At 37.8% G+C, this 19394-nt stretch overlaps 1 protein-coding gene across 2 annotated transcripts in view; it reads right to left on the bottom strand.

Moving 5' to 3' along the window:
* Positions 1-423: 423 nt before the first annotated feature.
* LOC136839255 (pikachurin-like) overlaps positions 424-19394 on the bottom strand; it is a 436980-nt gene continuing 418009 nt past the window's right edge. The window contains exons 7-16 of one of the 2 annotated variants that reach the window (XM_067105033.1): positions 7345-7558; positions 6734-6878; positions 5882-6098; positions 4349-4569; positions 3773-3996; positions 3142-3370; positions 2555-2814; positions 2092-2352; positions 946-1049; positions 424-710 (exon numbers count right to left, since the gene is read on the bottom strand). In XM_067105033.1, coding sequence (XP_066961134.1) covers positions 565-710; positions 946-1049; positions 2092-2352; positions 2555-2814; positions 3142-3370; positions 3773-3996; positions 4349-4569; positions 5882-6098; positions 6734-6878; positions 7345-7558 — 2021 coding nt within the window. In that variant the 3' untranslated portion in view covers positions 424-564. Of the gene's footprint in view, positions 711-945; positions 1050-2091; positions 2353-2554; positions 2815-3141; positions 3371-3772; positions 3997-4348; positions 4570-5881; positions 6099-6733; positions 6879-7344; positions 7577-19394 lie in introns of both variants that reach the window. The other variant, XM_067105032.1, reaches the window with a different exon arrangement.

The raw sequence follows: 19394 nt of genomic DNA on the forward strand, positions 1-19394 counted from the left end.
TCTTCGTCTTCTTGTTCTTGTTCTTGTTCTTCAGACAGCATGAATGCCATCAGTCAACATGGCCTTTATGTGAGGGCAGGAAAGAAGGGTGATCATTGCATTTACAGCTTACTAGGTTTTAGGACTAATGAGGTGAGGGGTTAAAGGGGACACTAACTGATCAGCTTCCATGTCAAATTTTCGGACTAAATACGAAACCACTGTAAACATGATTGTTAATGGTAATATAAAAAGAATCCGATCAAAACAATCAAAAGTTTACAGCACTCTATAAAGGTGATTGTAATAAAATAGGCAGTTTTATGTACTACAAAGAGGACTTGCTCTGTGTTACAACTGTAAATGACATAGAAGAAAAATCTCTGAATTCACGATGACGTTCCTGTACTATGACATCATTCTGATTTTCTGATCAGACTTTGAAAGGAACTTTTTCTTTTTTTATTTTCTTTGTCTAATGGTTTTTTTGTTTAGCATACATTGCTTCCTTTTCTTAGCCTTCTCATGTTGTCAGTTTTCCCATGCAATGACACGAGTAGCTAGAGTAAGCTAAACAGGGCCAGGTCAGCAGTAGTCGATATTCTGACCTGCAGTGGCTTGAGTTATAAGGTCAACGTGATAGTCAGTTGCAAGAGTCAGGTCAGCCACACATCCAGTAAGCCCAGGAACCACATAACCATTGTGGCTGCCACGGAAAGTCTCTCGACCGCCTGGAATTAAAAAGAGCCATTAGCTCATCAATTTGAAAACTACTTCCTCTCCTCTTGTGAAACTGTAAATCACAGGGAAGAGTAAACTGTAAATGACAGATCACTAGTGTCAAAGGAGGCGCTGTCAAATAAAAGGTGAATGAATCGTTCACTTCTAGGAAAGTTATGTAGGAAACAAAGAATTTCTCCTTTCAGTGATGGAAAAAACGGATAGAAGAGATAATGATTTTCTCACCAATATAAAGAGATGAGTCCACATTGAGCTGTACCAAGTCACCCGGGGAAACCACAACACTCTCTTCCTCACCATCAACACTTATTCGTCCTTCTCGCTCATACCTGAAGAAAAATAAGCAAGATCAAAACAAAATTAACGCCTGATATATCCTGTGACTAATTATGATACTGACTATTTTTTTAAAGCTGCTGTGCCCTTTACGAACAGTGATTCATAATTATTAATTAAAAAATCTTGCTATTGCTGCAACACGCAATTAAGTTTCAAAAGTAGTAGTAGCATTTATAGGCTTATACATTTTCATCTCTTGTGACGCTGATCGTAGTAATCACAGTATTTGCATTAGTACCAGAAGTAGTTGTTAAAATGTTAATATTACGGTAAACAATTAATACCCTGTAATAGCTAAAAATTCACTGTGAAAATATTTAAGCTAGTTATATTATGACTTTTTTTCACGATGATCACAAAAGCGGTCCTCTTACGAAGCATCAAGCTTCAGTATCTCAGAATAGCAACAATAGCTATTCTTGAAGCATCATTAAGCTAATGATTAGCCACTGATACAAGTTTTGAAACAAGACAGGAGTGGCTTCCCATCTCCATTCACGTTTCTTGCTGGCCAATGTAGGCTTGCAAAGACTACGCGCTCAACGGATGACCGAAATTAACTTTTTCATCTTTCTCGGATGGTTGGATAGAACCATCTTAAAATAACGGCTGAAAATCTTATTTCAACGAAAAAAGCATAGATGAGAAAAGATGGGAGAACTCCCCTCTGTTACCCCAATTCTGTGAAGTGGGATCTACTGCACAAAAATGTAAAACTAAATGACCGGGAAGAAAGAGCCCATGAGTGAGGTCTCTGGAGACATGGTCTGAGAGGGCTGTGCTGATTCTGAAGAAAGGGGAAGCATGCGTGAGAATGTAAGGTACTTAGATAGCAGATGATGGTTGCACTCCTTGAGCAGTAATGTTATATGGAGCCATAGTCATAGCAGTAGTACTGCAGCAGTATGGTAACTTGCAAGTTATTTTAATTAGTCATACTAAAAAAAAAAAAAAAAAAAAAAAAAAATTAAATGTTAGATCGCAGACAACCTGCACACACCACAACAAGGATTCTCTACGACATCTACTCACCTCGAAACTTTCACTGTATGCCACTGACCATCATCCAGTCTGTTGGTGGTGTTGTAAACTAGTTTTGCAAAGCCTGATCCAAGGTTATAGCGGAGAACGAGTCTGCCATCTTGGAGCTCTAAACTAATGGAATCCCCTAATGCAGGCCCAATTATATCCGCAGCTTCTCCATCATCGCCTTCTTCGCCTGCCCATACGAGCAGGCCATCTCTTGTCAAAGAACGGAATCGTAGCCACAGATGCAGTTTATCTCCGGAAACTCTGTTAGGAAAAATAGAGAATTTAATTGGTCACTGCAAGAAACTCAAATCACCACTTTCCAAAACTGTATTAACTTTGATGCATTATCCCGCCAACTAATGAGTAATGGAGTCAAAGACCGAATAAATGAAAATATCAGATTTCAACAACATAATATATATTGTACATATCTTTCATGCAAAACTGAAAACATTTCACCTACCTCTTCATTATTTCAGGATCAGCATATTTCAGAAACGATCTGCCACTGAAGCTAGGTGTGGCAACCTGGGTCACCACTCGGCTTCTGCAGTGGTCATCCTTGAATCCTAACGGACAACGACAGCTGTAGGATGGGCCATGAGGCTCACAAACTCCTCCATTGTCGCAAGGCCGTTGAGAACAAGGGTGGTCACATGAGCCTACATTGCTTCCCGAAACAGCACCAGACACTAAATGGATTGTTCGGGAATTCAATGCCAACTGTCAGGAAAAAAAAGTCAGAATCAGCAATGAGAGAGAGAGAGAGAGAGAGAGAGAGAGAGAGAGAGAGAGAGAGAGAGAGAGAGAGAGAGAGAGAGAGAGAGCACATATGTATGTATAAAAACAATATTATTATAACTAATAATCCTTTTTCACTACAGAACTAACACTGTACAGCTCATATTTACCCTAATAAAGTTCCTCCTCAATTTTCCACCTCTAAAATCATTAGCTTAAATGTCAATTTCAAACTATATACATTTACAGTACACCAGCATTAACTTATACAGCTTCTATCGCCCTCATATTTTCCATACCATGCCATACCTTTTGTATGCAACCTGTGAATGCCTTAGCAGCAGGCAATATTGGCTGGGAAGCAGAAGTGGGTGGAATACCTCCCAGGTAAAGAGGGTGCGACAACGATAGCATTGTGAATCCTCCCGGAGTCAAGCCACTGACGACAGGCTGATCATCAACATACAACCAAGTCCATCTACCAGTACGTGACACTCGGGCTGAGTGCCATACTCCAGGTCTTATCGGGTATACAGAGCTGGGGATGACAATTAATATAAGTTACTTGTATTAATGACAAAATGTCTGTAACAAAAATGCCTCATCCGAAGAACAGAGGTAAAGTTTAAACCAGAGGCATGGACATCCCATAAACAGTTCCAATGGTATCCTACGAGAAGGATTGTGGATCTGACCAAGGAGGTGAGGTGCCATTTTATAATCAATATTGAATAGATCATGTAAATTTCATCTCATGCACCCACCAACAATTTTGGGCAATGAAGAGCACCTAGAAGAGGTCTCACACCATCACTGTTTTATTGCTTGCATAAGTTGCACACTGACATTTATCTAGAGACTACAGCAAACATAAAACACTGGCTCATCTTGGTATAAGGACAATAAATTTACATGACCTGCATAAACATTATAAACTTACCGAAGTGTTAGCATTCCTGAACCCAGATCAATGGTGAAGAGAACGTGAGCCTGAGAGAGTGTTAGAGCAATGAAGTCTCCGGTGCCATCCGAACGATGACTTTCGTAGAGCAAGACACCTTCCGTGGATGCTGCACGGAACACCAGCTCTAGTTCGAGCCAAGAGAGAACTGAGCCCCCAAGGGCGGGGAACATAAGGTGTGAGGAGCCATTGAAGGAAGGTACCTGAAAAAAAGATGTTTTCATTAGTCTCTCTTCACTGAACAGCAAAAATGTTTTCATTATGCTTTGAACATCTTTACAATGTTTATTAATATGATCTCATCTTGCTTCTCTTTCAGATATTCCTTATCTCATTTATTACTCATCTTGGAGTAACCATACTGGTTTTCTAGTGTTCTATAAAATTATTTGTTAACTTTCATTTTCCTTTAAGGTAAACATAAAAATAGTTGAAAAACCTTGATTTCTGGTCTTAACTTTAGTCCTAGAATGGATAAAGTAACAACCATACAAACCGCCATTGGAATGCTATTACAGAATATTCAAACTACGCCCTTTTCAACCTTTTTCTTACCTCCAAGTTGAGCTGTTTCTCACAGAAATCTCCCGTATAGCCGAGCGGGCAGAGACATATGGGCGCAGAAGATTGTGGAGCAAAGAAGGACGAGGGTGGCGCCATGGTGGAATAAGGAGCAGAACTGTTTGCCTCTTGCGCTGAGTGTGGTGAAGTTGAGGACACGCATTTGCCTCCATGCTGGCATTCCACCTCACTGCAAGCATCACCGACGCATTCGCCTGCATCACACGAGTTACTTGATTAGAACAGAATATAGAATTTAGGCCAAAGGCCAAGAGCTGGGACCTCTGAGGTCATTCAACGCTGAAACAGAAAGTGACAGTAAAAAGGTCTGAAAGGTGTAACAGGATGAAAATCTCGCAGTTGCACAATGAATCGATTGTTAGGAGAGGTAGGAAAGTCAGATGGAAGAAAGAGAATATGAACGGAGGTACAGTAAAAGGAATGAAAGGGGTTGCCGCTAGGAGCCGAAGGGACGCTGCGAAGAACCTTAAGTAATGCCTACAGCGCACCGCATGAGATGCACCGACGGCACTATCCCCCCCTACGGGGGCTACTTGATTAACAAATGTCGACTGTGCTACAGAAATAATAAGAAAATATATGGCAGAGCATAGACTGTGGAATATTTACAACTTCCACCCTTGCTAAACTACACTTTCCAAAATTCCTTACAGTCTAAACCATCCTGTGCTACAGGTCCTTAGCAATTCATTCCGCCATGCATACATTGTCCTACTGACGTCAAAACGAATAACAACCCAAGAATTCTTTATTTCCTTCAAGAGTGGAAACTCTTTCCTGTCTCTTCATGACAAGTACTGGAATGAAGTTCCTTAAAATGTAGTGAAATGAAAAGGCTAAGATTGGCGAAGCTGAGGGATTACTCTTCTAAAAAAATGTTTTTCACTTAAATGATTCCTGGTTTTCGTTAAGCTCTCTACTAAAAGTCAATGTTTTCTTTTCATTTTTCATTTACCGGGCCAACTTTATTGCTTAAATATTTGTACTGGTATCCATTTGATTTACCGTGTTTAATAATAATAATAATAATAATAATAATAATAATAATAATAATAATAATAACAGTACTAGGGAGATTTGTTTAAAGAGTACAGGATCTATATCAACAATAAGCTTGATATATCCACTTATCGCATACCTACCAATACACGGAGGGGCACCATTTACTTGCCAGCGTGCTACAAGAAATATACAACAAATGCTATTATGATATTCCAGCACAGAGCTTTGCCCTCTTTACCAAAGTAAAATCTGTCCAATACGACGAGGATGAAACGACACTACAGTGTCGAATGCTTATAAACTGACTCGACTGACAATTATTTTGAAGACTACTTAAATTTCATAGGACCCACCGATTGAAAGTGATAAAAATCTCGAACTTACGATTAAGTTTGAATTAACAAAACTTGAAAGCCCTTAAGTAATTCTGGCAGAAGCAAGGTTTCCAAACTTAACACCATAGCACAGACGTTTCTCATCCCAGCCCAGCACCAAAGCACTTACTTATGTCCCATCCATCAAGAGCAGCGTAATCCGAAGAGAGGTTGGGGGACCTGAGAGGGTCGTTCTTCCGGAACTTATAAATGTGGTCGTTGACCTGCAGCCGCCGAACGCACCCCTGCAATCCTGTGGTGACACCGAGGCGGGGAGCCAGAGACGTCAGGTTATTGGATCCTCCAACGTAAAGTGGTTCTTGGAAAGTGATTCGGGAGAAGAGCCCCTGTCAACAACGAAGCAGCAGTTACTACTTTTGCAGAGCCACTGGGGTAATAAATGAATGCTCATTAAATGCATGCAGTTACTGAAGATTATGGACTATCAAACCATGGTGGTTGTTTAATGTTTCCAAAAAGTATTTCGTGACATTAGTCAAACATATAATCCGTCATGTTCAGTTACAACATGCCATAACCGGATTGAAAACCGGACTCAGGCTTGACAATGAGACTTCTGTCATTTCATTCCGTTATCTATGGCATTAGTATTACTGATGAATGAACATTCCAATTGCAAATGAGGCAATAAGGCAAAGAAGAAATGAATGGCATGATGCCTCAGTTTAACGGTGAGATATAGGAACATTCTACTATGAGAAACATATTCGTATGTATCCTGAAAGTCCTTCTCTCAAAACACAAGGAGTAAAAGAAAACCTTCGATAAAAATGCACTCGAAACAAAAACAGACTAAAATTGAAAAATTGAAAATGGGAATTCTTAAAAAAGACACCGGAAATGAATGAATCAAACTAAAACTTTTAAAGCAATAAGAGTCCTTTCTATGCAAAATCCCTCAGAGGCCAAATGGCGATCCTGCAAAAGAGGAGCTTGCCACAAATCATGCAGCCGACAATACCTCGGAGCGTCCCTGAACATGATGTCCATCGTTGAGCTGTAACCAGACGTCCCACCGGTGGCGATAAACAGTGAGCCTGTTCCATTCCCCCATGTGCACTCCTTCGGGAGATTTCACTAATCCTGCACCAGAGCCGCAGTCCCATCTGTCAAGAGTGAGATGTGAGTATTTGTATTTTTACGGCTTCGCCCAAAATATCTTGTTCAATATACAATACGGTTCAATATTCTTTTCAATTTGCATGACATTTTTTAGAAAATTCCAGTCAAGGCCTTACTAAAAAATTATAGTCTGACTTACTGCCAGCGTTATATACAGTTCATCCTTGCATTTTAATTTAGAATAATAACTGCATTTTCTTTATAAATTCTGTGGAGCATATTTTACTTAATTTATATAATTTCTCTCAAGGAGCCGTCATGAATTTACCAATACACCAACTTATCTGAATATACCCAACACACAATTCGACACAGATTCGCCTGAATTTGACATAATCACCACCAAACTTCAACACGACTCACTGAATTTCACATGACCGGCCATAAATACGCTTCAACACAGACACCTGAATTTCACATACCCACCATCATACACTTGAACACACTCACCTGAATTCCACATATGTGTTGATCAAGACAGCCGCCATGAAATCGCCCGAGAGATCGTCATTCTCCCCCGACACCAGCAGCAGCCCATCAGGAGCCTCTGGCTTGAACTCTATGGTGAGCTGGACATCTCTGTAGGCTTCTCTGAGAGGGGCGAAGGCGACCCAGGAAGAGCCGTGGAATCTTGCCGTTTCTATGGGGCCCCCGGACATGATCACTGGGAAAACAGACCAATCTAGAAAACAGGATTTCTCTTTTTTCTTTTCTTTTTTTTACCTTGAGTGTAATATATGTCGAAGCAATAAGAAATCAAGAATAAATTCTTACATGGAGTTTTTTCTGTACCAAGTACATTCAGAATCCGCATGTTTGTTGTGTAAGCACATGAACATGCTCACATAGCTATTAACGGAGATGACGATAGAAGATATATATACAAAACACTTTCCACAATATATATATATATATATATATATATATATATATATATATATATATATATATATATATATATATATATATATATATATGAACTTTATCACTTACACAATTGTTCTGTGCAATAATACAATTAATAACAGGATCTTATTTAAACTGGATAGTGTATAACGAAGAATTTATTTAGGAAAAGTTACAAGTTTTCTAGGACTGACAGTCCTAGAAAGCTTGTGTATATATATATATATCTATATATATATATATATATATATATATATATATATATATATATATATATATATATATATATAAAGATAAAATCCACGAAGGAAAGAGAAACACTGCAGTGTTTCTCTTTCCTTCGTGGATTTTATCTTTATTTATATATTCATCACGTTCCATAATTTCGTGATTCAGATACACACACACACACACACACACACACATATATATATATAATACACACACACAATACATGTGTGTATAGCCAGTATAAATAGTAAATATCAAAGGATAATCCTACAGAGGCAATAACAGGTAGATGGACAACGTTAAACTCTACTCTCTCGGGTGATTATATGGCTCCTTCACCTTTAGTTAAGCCTGATATATGTTGGTACCTGAAAAAAAGTATATCCCTTCGACAATACGCGGAGTGATGGGAGCTCAAATAAGATTTGGTTTAATTCGCTCAGTCTTACTTATCTCCATCGGTAATCTCTTTGGCAGTGCGACTTATCCTGGAACTCGTAGCAGCGCGAACCCATTTGTAATTTCCAGCTTTTACTCAAATAAAATGTAATCTGAGACCTTTGTCTCTCTAACTGCTTGATTTTTTTTAATGTTATAAAGGCAGATGTATATTCGCTGACATTAGGGCATGCAATATATGGAATAACGCCTACTTTACGGCGATATATGCCACTTGTATTTTGGGGGCATTTAATGTCAAACTTCACGGCAACATATGTTTTATGCATTTCGGACACTGAATGCCAAAGTGCAGAAAAAACCACAAAAAAATCTGACCTTGACCTGTAATACTCAATGGCTATTTCATTTACGTGACGCCGTGGGGAAAAACTTTCAATCAATCCATGGCAGCAGACAGAATATTCGTGCCGAAACGATTTTTTTCCCTTTCAGGATAAAAGAAAGCACGACCTAATGAATTTCATAACACAAAATAGTTAATCAATATTTTATGCTCAGTCACAGGACTGACAGGTCACACCGGCACTGTTATGGTTTTTGTAATATTTTAAATCTTCCGTTAAAATTGCTTTTATACCCCATTAACGGCCGCGTAAAACATCCACTTCTTTAAGCCCTATTTAGACGTAACCGAACCACGAGAAAAATATTTCAGCAATGTTAATCAGACGATTCCGTACAAGAACAAGATCTCCGCTTCATCCGGGCCCTTTCATTTTATGGAATGAATCTGAAATTCTCATTAATGGCATCACGGGAAATCACTGACAATTTCTTTTAACCTCGCTGATTTTGTGTGTAATAATTGTATCTGTCCTAATAACCTATCTCCACAAATTACATAATCTGGATTGCTGTTTATCAAATATTACTCATCCTTCTTTCACATGACGCGTCGATCAGGAAATCAGGAAGAGGCAGAAATGAATGCTAGTATGGGCAGCGTAAAAAGGGAGAGATTGATTTGTATAGGTATCAGAGTATTTTTGTAAATGTTAGTAAATGCGCATTAAAAGCGCAAATATACAAGTAAAAATATACCATTCACAAAAAAGTCCTGTTTTACGTTTAGTTATAAGGAGAAATATTTGAAAAGCAAATAAAAATGACAATACTGGGAATACATGCCTAAAACAATCTTACCTTATCTAAATTTATCAATAAAAACATCTTTCTCCACCACGGGGCCCAAGTTTTCCACACTGATTTATTGGCTCGTGTTCGAAAAAAAAATTTATTCCACAGCCACTTGATTGGTGGACACTATTCATTTCCTTGTATAAACCTCAATCTCTCTCTACACGCAGCTCGTCCTTCGTGCGTAACAGGTAATTTTACGGTTAACGGCTGTTTAGGCGGTGATGAAGTTTTGTCATAATCACTTACTCGGCTCGGCAGAGCTGAATGAGTCCACGCTTTATAAGGATAACAACATCAAATTAGTTTATAAAATGCAAGTTCTAAATTACTGAATGAGCCCTCCCAAACAGTATGAGAGAGAGAGAGAGAGAGAGAGAGAGAGAAAAAGAGAGAGAGAGACCACTGAGCTGAGAGAGAGAGAGAGACTTATTTTACAAAAAGAACATAGGGACCTATATTTTATTCAAATTATAGCGAGAAATGAATTTCTATCATAAATTAACTCTTCAACCTCTGCTATTTTCAGCCGAGAGAGTTCAAACTCCGCATTTTTATTCAAATTGCATAATTTACCTCAACCTCTGCCATTTTCAGCCGAGAGCGTCCGCTTTACGATCTACGTAAAGTTCATATCATGATATTTGGGAATTTCAACTGGTCATTACTATTTCAGGGTACATTTCAACAGACTCCTGTATACCTGATATGTTTGGTGGTATATGTGGCATAAACCGAAATCGGGACAGACAGATCATATCTCCAACGCGCGATAAACATTAACAGAAGAGTTAGGCATACAGATACGGAAGGGCACTGGCAGAGAGCAGGTTCCCAAAGGTGGATGACGACAAGGCAAAGTGGAATTCGATTTATGTTTTTCTAATAACTGATCTCCTCTCTCTTTCTGTATTTCCCACTACCTTCTGTTACTTCTTTCGAATGAACACCTTACTCTTTGGAAGCTTGAATTTCAAGTCAGTGGCCCCTGTGGGCTTCTTCCATACGAATAGGGTTCATCTTCTGATTAATAATAATAATAATAATAATAATAATAATAATAATAATAATAATAATAATAATAATAATAATAATGTTGTCAGGCAATGCGGAGAGAGGAACGGGTGTAGCAATCTCATCCCAAAAGACTTGGGACCACAACACCTAATGGGTCTAGCTAGATAAGGCCAACAGGCTAGTTGTGCCTCTGTTCCCTCAAAAAAAAAAAAAGTCCTTAATAAAATCTTTCACAATGTCACTTGTCGCTCTCGCTCATCCACAAGGACTGTTTTGTACATCATGAGTGATGCAGCTTCTCCATATTTAAAACTTTCACTTCAACCTCTTTAACTCTCAATTTATGAACTCTAAATAATCTGGAATATTTCCTGACACCTGTTACCTCCTCAGTTCAAGAGGATGGTCTGTCTTCACATCTATCGTGCTGGTGACATGTCTGAGTTTCTCACGTATGCAAATGTGTATACATACAGTAACATGCATGCAATGGCTACATACAGTACATGAGCCTTCTTTTACCGCTTTCAGTATACTGTATACTGTGTGCGCGAAATAAATACACATACGAATAAACGTAACCACAAAATGAATTATTGCTAGGTTAAAGGGTAAAACTGTATCCTTTAACACACTAAGCGGGAAAAAGTTATTCAATTTGGTATAAAAAATAAAATTCATTTTCCTCCCTAAAAAGGCAGAAGACTAGCGGAGTTCGCATTATCATCCAATTACAAAGTCATTATCACAAATGCAGGGTGCCTTGCCCAGATAATCAGCTATTTCGGAACTAAGTTTTTTATTCTCTAAATTTTAACTCCATAAAACTTTGCACGAATAAATTACATAATACCTCATTGCAAACGACTTTTATTTCGCTTTTTCATTTGTATCCCTGTGAACTGTTTCATTAAAGTACACGACTGACAAATTTTGTCAAGGAGTTAAAGGCAGAAACACTTACTGATTGCAATAACTCGTTCACTGTGCGATTTTCTGTAACTATATTACAAACAATAACACTAACAAGAACGTATAAAGTAATTAACTCTATACTTCAATTGTTTTTGCCTTCTATGATCTCACCTCGATCCTGCTGACTGTCAGACTGACTGCATTTTTCCTCTGTCAATGAAAGAAAGGAATTAGTCTTCGCATTTGAACGTTCAATAATGCTAATACCTAATCCAGTAGACCTCGATATTTTGAGAGTACATGTCCAAATGTCTCCCAGAAAAAGAAGCTCTTTACTATTCCATAAGCGTGACAATTAGGAAAAGAAGAACAATAAAAATAAATACACTTGTGAAATGAATGTAGAGAAATCGGGTGGATCACTGATATAATTCAATGGTGGCTGACATCCAGTATTATAAAAGTTATCGTTCCACGGTTGAAACTGCAATATTGCAGACAGGTGTACCTTCATTCCAGGTGTCGCTAAACTGTAAAAGTGAACACACAAGTATATATTTCAGAACTTTCATTTACATCGGCAATATATCTGTGTGTACGCTTATAAAACTATTGGAACAATGTTCTGTCTACCGTGCTGTAATTTATTGAACTCTCACGGACAGGTATCAAAAGACCCATTTTTCCATGGCAACTCTCCTCCCATACAAACAATATCCCAGAGGCAATATACCTTCAGCCAAGATTAAGTGTGACTGTATCCACGTCATATGTTAACCTGGGGCTGGGGATATTTGGTGTCAATATCAGGTCTCTGGTTTATTACCAGTCAGTTTCTCTCAACGTTTTCCTTTCCGTCGTGATTTGTTCCCCCTTTCCCTATCCTAATCCGTCTCTTAACTGTCTGTAATATTTCTCTCTGCATTTCCGTTTTCTTATTATCAATGTTCATTTTTCATTCTCTTGCAATTTATTTCTATGTCTAGTTTACACTTTTTCCCCTTGAGAACTACTCGTCTACCTTATGTTTCTCTCACGGTAGGTTCTACATGACCTCTTCTGGGACCTGCTCGTTGCAATACATAACTACTTTCATAAAACATAGCTACATAGTTTTGTTAGACTCTCAGCTAGAGGGATGAAAATCCCTTTCATGTGGTTCTAAAGACTTGAGATTCAATTTCTTTCATATGCCTATTTTCACATCTGTTCGATTCTTGAAAAGGAACGATATTACTTTAACCTACACAAAACCACGTATGCTTTTCATTCTTAGAATCCACTGTTATTATTCTATTCTCTTGACATGGCGTTGTTCTTAAAATGCTATCTTTTTCTTCTGACGAATTTCTCGGAATCTGGGATCTTTCATCACCTGGTCTTTCTCTTAGGTCATTTTTACCTTTCCTCACACAATATGTCATGACTGACTGATTCTCCTAAAAATGCACTGGCGTCACATGTAACGTCCGTCAGTGCAACGTACGCTACCCAAAGGAAACTGTACGGTCAAATAAGCCATGCATGCCTCTGATCGTGTTTGGATTCAAAGAAAAGAAAAATGAATGTTTGTTCACTTGGATTTTCATCCTTGGGTATCAAAGTCTTCGGGAACACAACTGAATTCAGAGATTTCCAGAAAGTGCAGGTTATGGAGTGCAGACGTACACACACACACATATATATATATATATATATATATATATATATATATATATATATATATATATATATATATATATATATATATATATATATATATATATTTTTTTTTTAACTTTACATTCTCTTTACTCTGCAGGAGTGAGTCCAGAAGATAATAACTTTCCAGTTCTCAGCAAGTCTTTTTAAGATGTGGTTGCTACCCAAGATCTTCTGCACCTTGCTGTGTCCCACAACAGCTGACTTCCAGATAATCATTCATTACTTAGGTCAACTGAGGTACAATATATTTTTCAAGATACGGACCTGGGGCTTTATCCTTCCTTTTGGGACCGATATCGGATGTCTTGCTGATTAGACGAGGTTGATGATCGCTGTACAACGGGGACCATTCAACACTCAACTACATGTGATGAAATACATTACCCATAAATTTTCTTCCGTGTGTAAAAACAACATTGAACCCCATGCTTACACATACCATCGTCTTGCCTGGGGGTCAACTACTCTCGCCATTGGTCACAGTTTCGAGATGGTACGTGATGTCCTCACTTATATTGTCGTCGTTTTCGTCTTCACAGGTACACGAGTATCCAGATGATAAAACGAAATATGTATCCATATATCTTTTCTGCATGCAACAACCGTCGTTGAGCCTGTGGTCATCCTCTCTCGTCGCTGGCCACTATATACGAATGCAGAATTAAGGTGCCTTGGTTCGGTTTGAGCTTCGGGGCGGTACATAACGTCCCTAAAATCGAGTCTTCCCTTCTCACCACTCTTTTAAATTTAGCTCTGAAGATACTGGTGCAATTATAAAAGCCATTAAAATGAATTTTCTTTTTCTCTTTCCTACAAAAGACTAAAGTGGGTTAGTTCCACGTCTCGAATGCAGTTCGTTAGCAAAAGTTATTCTGAGCTGACGAAGCAGAATAATTTTAAAATACCATAAACTATTTCAGTTGAGTGTTTTGTGAGGAGTTACTTCAAGTCTTTTGAAACCGATCAACTTACCTTCCTAATCAAGGAAAGCTAATTCACTACGTAAGTCTCATTGTTCAACCCTTTGAATACCCAAGGACTTCTCGGAATAATTTAACAGCTCAAATAACCGAACACCGGATTCAAATTGAAACATCGTGCAACAGTGTAAATAATCCTGCCCGTATTCTGTTGTGCAAGAGCAAAGATAATTGTTACCAGAAACCGGCCAAACAAGATACTATTTATACCAGTATATACTTGGTCAAACAACTATTCTGTACATTTACATATGAGTTATATATATATATATATATATATATATATATATATATATATATATATATATATTATATATAATATATATATATATACATATATATACATATGTATATATACATATATATATATATATATATATATATATATATATATATATATATATATATATATATATATATATATATATATATATATATATATATATATTTATATATATATTTGATTGTATCGTGTTTGTCCGGCAAGAGACCTTCAATGGTCTGTTTATTTTCTTTATAATCGAAACCGAATGTCGATTATTCAAACGTCATGAATTCAGATGCATAATTGGAAGACGAGTTCGAGAACAAACCTGTCAGGAGCGCTGGCGTGGAAAACTGCAAAATGAGTCGCATTACCACATTGCTTAGGCGAGTTGAAATACAGTATACAACTGTTCAAGTTAGTTGAAGTTTATTAGCTGAAAACGAACAAGAGTACGTCACCGCAAGTTGTGTAGCTGTGTCCAGCCGAGAGGTGAGCTGGAGTTCGAAATTGCCAAATGAGTACGAGCATATTACTGCAAGCTGTGTTAGAGTTTATAACTTGAAACTCATGAATACCAAATGAATTGGAGTACATAACTGACAGGCGAGTTGTAGCTCAGAAATACCAAGTGAGCTTTAGGACATAAATACAAAGTGAGTTGTAGCAGGTAACTGGCAAACAGAGATGGCGTATCTGTACAACGTGAGCTAGAGCACACGTTGATAAAGTGAGTTCTAGTAGGTACCAGTTAAATGAGTGCGCAATCGCCAAAGGAAGTTGAAACGAACGAACCGAACAGCACCAGCACGAGCAAGAAGAGCTTTAATTCAATTCTCCCCGTCTTGTGCCCTCCTAAAATGATTCATTTCTTCCCTACATCATTTCTACACAATTCTGTCACGCAGCGTCGTGTGTGTGTCTCCTCCCCACATGTCTTACACGGGCAATCTCCCTCACTAATGTCGTCAACTGGCGATCGATGAATATTCATACATGATAATTCTAATGGTCTCTTTTCGAGCCACGCCAACGTGTGGCGTCTGCAGCACCAAACATTCGCTCTCATTTGATTCTCCGGCTCTCGAATTGTTGGGGGGGTCCCTTGGGGCGTCACTAATTAAGTGACGTTATCGTTCTCTATCTACCAGTAATTGAAAACCAAACAATGACGAAGAAGAAGAAGAAGAAGAAGAAGAAGAAGAAGAAGAAGAAGAAGAAGAAGAAGAAGAAGAATATTCAGATTTCACTTTTGCATTTCGAGTCGTGCTGCTTCTCTTCTGGCGTGTTTCTTCTTCTTCTTCTTCCTTCTACAGCTGATAGGAAACGTCGTCGTCTTCCTGACACTCCATCTTTAACAGCTCTATTCTCTCTCTCTCTCTCTCTCTCTCTCTCCTCTATGTCAGCGATCTCTATTTACCAAGTCATGTACTCACTACTTCTCCCAACGCCAATATTAAGGGTGATTTTCTCATTTCCAATAAAGACCCTCTTATGGTCCGCGTTCATCGTCGATGCGATATAGAAAACCGGAGCAAAGGGAGGAAGAAAGGAAGAAGAAAAGAAGAAAAACCTCCGCAATAACTTGAATTGAAAGGACGGGGTGGGCGAGCAAAGTCTGAGGAGCTGGGCCCTGGTGATAAAGAACCCTCGAAATGTGACGAAAAGTACTCGCGATTAGAATGTAACTTTAGGCAAAATAAACTAAACGAAATGGGCCACCTTCGTTGCAAAAGCAAAAGCTACAATTTTAACGTAAGAACTTAATCTCGTAGTTTTTAAATACGTATCCCGCGAATCATAATATGAAGGCGGTCATTATCATGAATAAACAAACTAGAATAAAAAAGGAAACATGAAAGAGATTCTCCAATACTTGATATCATTAACATACAAATTTACATAACTACCAATTATATATATATATATATATATATATATATATATATATATATATATATATATATATATATATATATATATATATATATACAAAATACATCGTTTTTCTACAGAGGTATAAGTTCAGAGAAAACAAAATAACATTTACAACCTAGGTCACCTGATAACCTCTGAATCGAGGATGGACCCCCTACGCAGAAAACTTCCACAATATCCTTTACTTCATAAATCAACAAAGAAGCTCATCAGCAGCACGTCCAACACCCCCTTCAACACATACACGCACAGACACAATGTGTCCCTCAACTCTATCTCGTATGCACCCCTGCAAATTTTAAATTTCTCTCTTTTTTTAAGACTTCCGAATTACACAAGAAGGCCTCTATATGACCAAGCTATATCGGTACTCTGTGAGTCACTATGCCAATCTTTAGATCACATCTTCACATGTTTTCTAAATTTCTAAATTCTACACCTTCAGAGACTGTTAACGCTACTCAGACAATTCTCTTTAACAGTTTCAGCCATTTTTATTTTACCTGCATTCAACATCCGCATTTCACTTTCATAGGTAACCAGAAAGAAGAGTAATTTCTTGTCTACCATACTGGACTGCTACACACCAGCAGATGCCTAAGAGGGTAATGAGGAACAGATATTGTATCTAACGCCTTGACAAACTAGGAAATTTAGTGTTACATTTCTGAAGATGATTATGACACCGTATTTTTCTTTTCCCCTCCTTCCGTCCTTCCTTCCTTCTCTCTTTTTATCTATTCCCCTCTCTGTTTCTCTATGGTATAGATGATGATTCCTTATTAGTCACAAAGGTGACTGACGGTGCAATTCTTATCTCTTTGGCTGACTTGCACTGATAAAAATATTCGTAGCTACGGTCGCTATGACGCTAGATTAAACCAACAAATCTTCACCTCTTAACAGAATCAACTTCACTAAAAAAAAAAAAAAAAAAAAAAAAAAAAGCTACGAAACAGTTCTTACAACCAGTGAAACTTTGGAAGACTTTTGTAAACACAGCCAAGATGAACCGAAACTTTCCGATGAACTTTCAAAACAAAACAAGAATATATATCTAGAAAAAAAAATTCTTCACTATGTCTAGTAGTTACAGCGAACTCAAGTTAAAGTTTGAGGTTTTCGAGATCAGAAAAGTTATGTAACCCGTTTATTTCATCTTGTGTAAACGATATGGAAGGTGCCCCAACGATAATAACAGCTTTTGGCTTGAATTATGGTAATGAGTAGGTGAGATTACCTTACGCCGTCATCCAATGTGACTTCAAATTTCAGAAGGATTGCCTTTTGCATAAAAAAAATTTCTTTTGAGTATTTCAAACTTTTATCCATTTGTTATTCATAATTTCACGGCGATTCCTAACTACTAGATGTAGTAAGGAGTGAAAAATGTTAGCTACTAGATGTAGAACGGAGTGAAAGTGTTTAGCTACTAGATGTAGTATGGAGCGAATATTTTTAGCTGCTAGATGTAGTATGGGGTGAAAATTTTTAGCTACTAGATGTAGTATGGAGTGAAAATTTTTAGTTACTAGATGTAGTACGGAATGAAAAATTTTTAGCTACTAGATGTAGCATGGAGTGAAAATTTTTAGCTACTAGATGTAGTACAGAGTGAAAAATTTTAGCTACTAGATGTAGTATGGAGTGAAAATTTTTAGCTACTAGATGTAGTACGGAGTGAAAATTTTTAGCTACTAGATGTAGTGCGAATTGAAGATTTTTAACTACTAGATGTAGTATGGAGTGAAAATTTTTAGCTGCTGCATGTAGTGCGGAGTGGAAAATTTTTAGCTACTAGATGTATGGAGTGAAAATTTTTAGCTACTACATGTAGTACGGAGTGAAAAGTTTTAGCTACTGGATGTAGTATGGAGTGAAAATTTTTAGCTTCTAGATGTAGTACGGAGTGAAAATTTTTAGGTACTGGATGTAGTACGAAGTGAAAATTTTTAGCTACTAGATGTAGTATGGAGAGAAAAATTTTAGCTAACGAAAGCAAGAGTATTGAAGACTTCCTGTATTTTAGGATTTTTCCTTAATTATTTCGTCAATATGAAGTAATATATATATATGTGTGTGTGTGTGTGTGTGTGTATGTATGTATATTTATATACATACATATACAAATACGCATAGACACAGGCGCGCACATACCCACACATTTATGTTTTTTTTGTGTGGGTAACAATGTGTCACAGCGACAGTCTAAGGGTAATCAACTCACGTCTAGACTTGCCGTCGTCCAGCACGGGACCAGCCACTCTTTCAACCAGCCTTTATGTAAGTATGCAGAATGAAGTTTCCTTATCCCGAGCTAGGGACATCACGCAATGTCTCATAGCTCGGTATGTGCTGTCTAGATTCTCTTTCATACTGGCCGACTATTTTGATGGTATACAGCACAAGGGAGTGAGCTACGTCGCTGCGGTATCCAACAGATTTACGTAAAAATAAATATGAACTGGACGGCCCCAATGAAAAAATCCAAAATCTTTTAGAATATAATTCGTCCTTAAATTTCGGGCTGGTTAATCACCGTTACTAATCCCCGGATTAATTGGCGAAACATTCGCAGTTTACACTGCAATTTCCCTTCAGTCGCTAATGAATTCAAATGTTCCAGCGTTTCCCCCTAACTGCTTAACGCCCGAAACCCGGGGACAGCACTAAATCATGCAGTTCCAATCGTCAACTTCCCAATCCGCTTCGAGCTCTTTCCAATCAGCACCAAGATCAGGCATAGAATTGTACCAATTCACTACAGAGGACGACCACCACTGCAGTTTTTGTATTTCAGCATCGCCCCTCCGTTAGGAGAATGGAACGGGCCTAGGCTAAAATGTCCAACCTTTGATGAACTTTAGGAATGACGAAATCAAGGGATTTGTTTAGGGATTATCATTACTATCTTTCATTCATAATAATAATAATAATAATAATAA

This window comes from Macrobrachium rosenbergii, chromosome 6, assembly GCF_040412425.1.
Source record: "Macrobrachium rosenbergii isolate ZJJX-2024 chromosome 6, ASM4041242v1, whole genome shotgun sequence".
In the NCBI taxonomy this organism is placed as follows: domain Eukaryota; kingdom Metazoa; phylum Arthropoda; class Malacostraca; order Decapoda; family Palaemonidae; genus Macrobrachium; species Macrobrachium rosenbergii.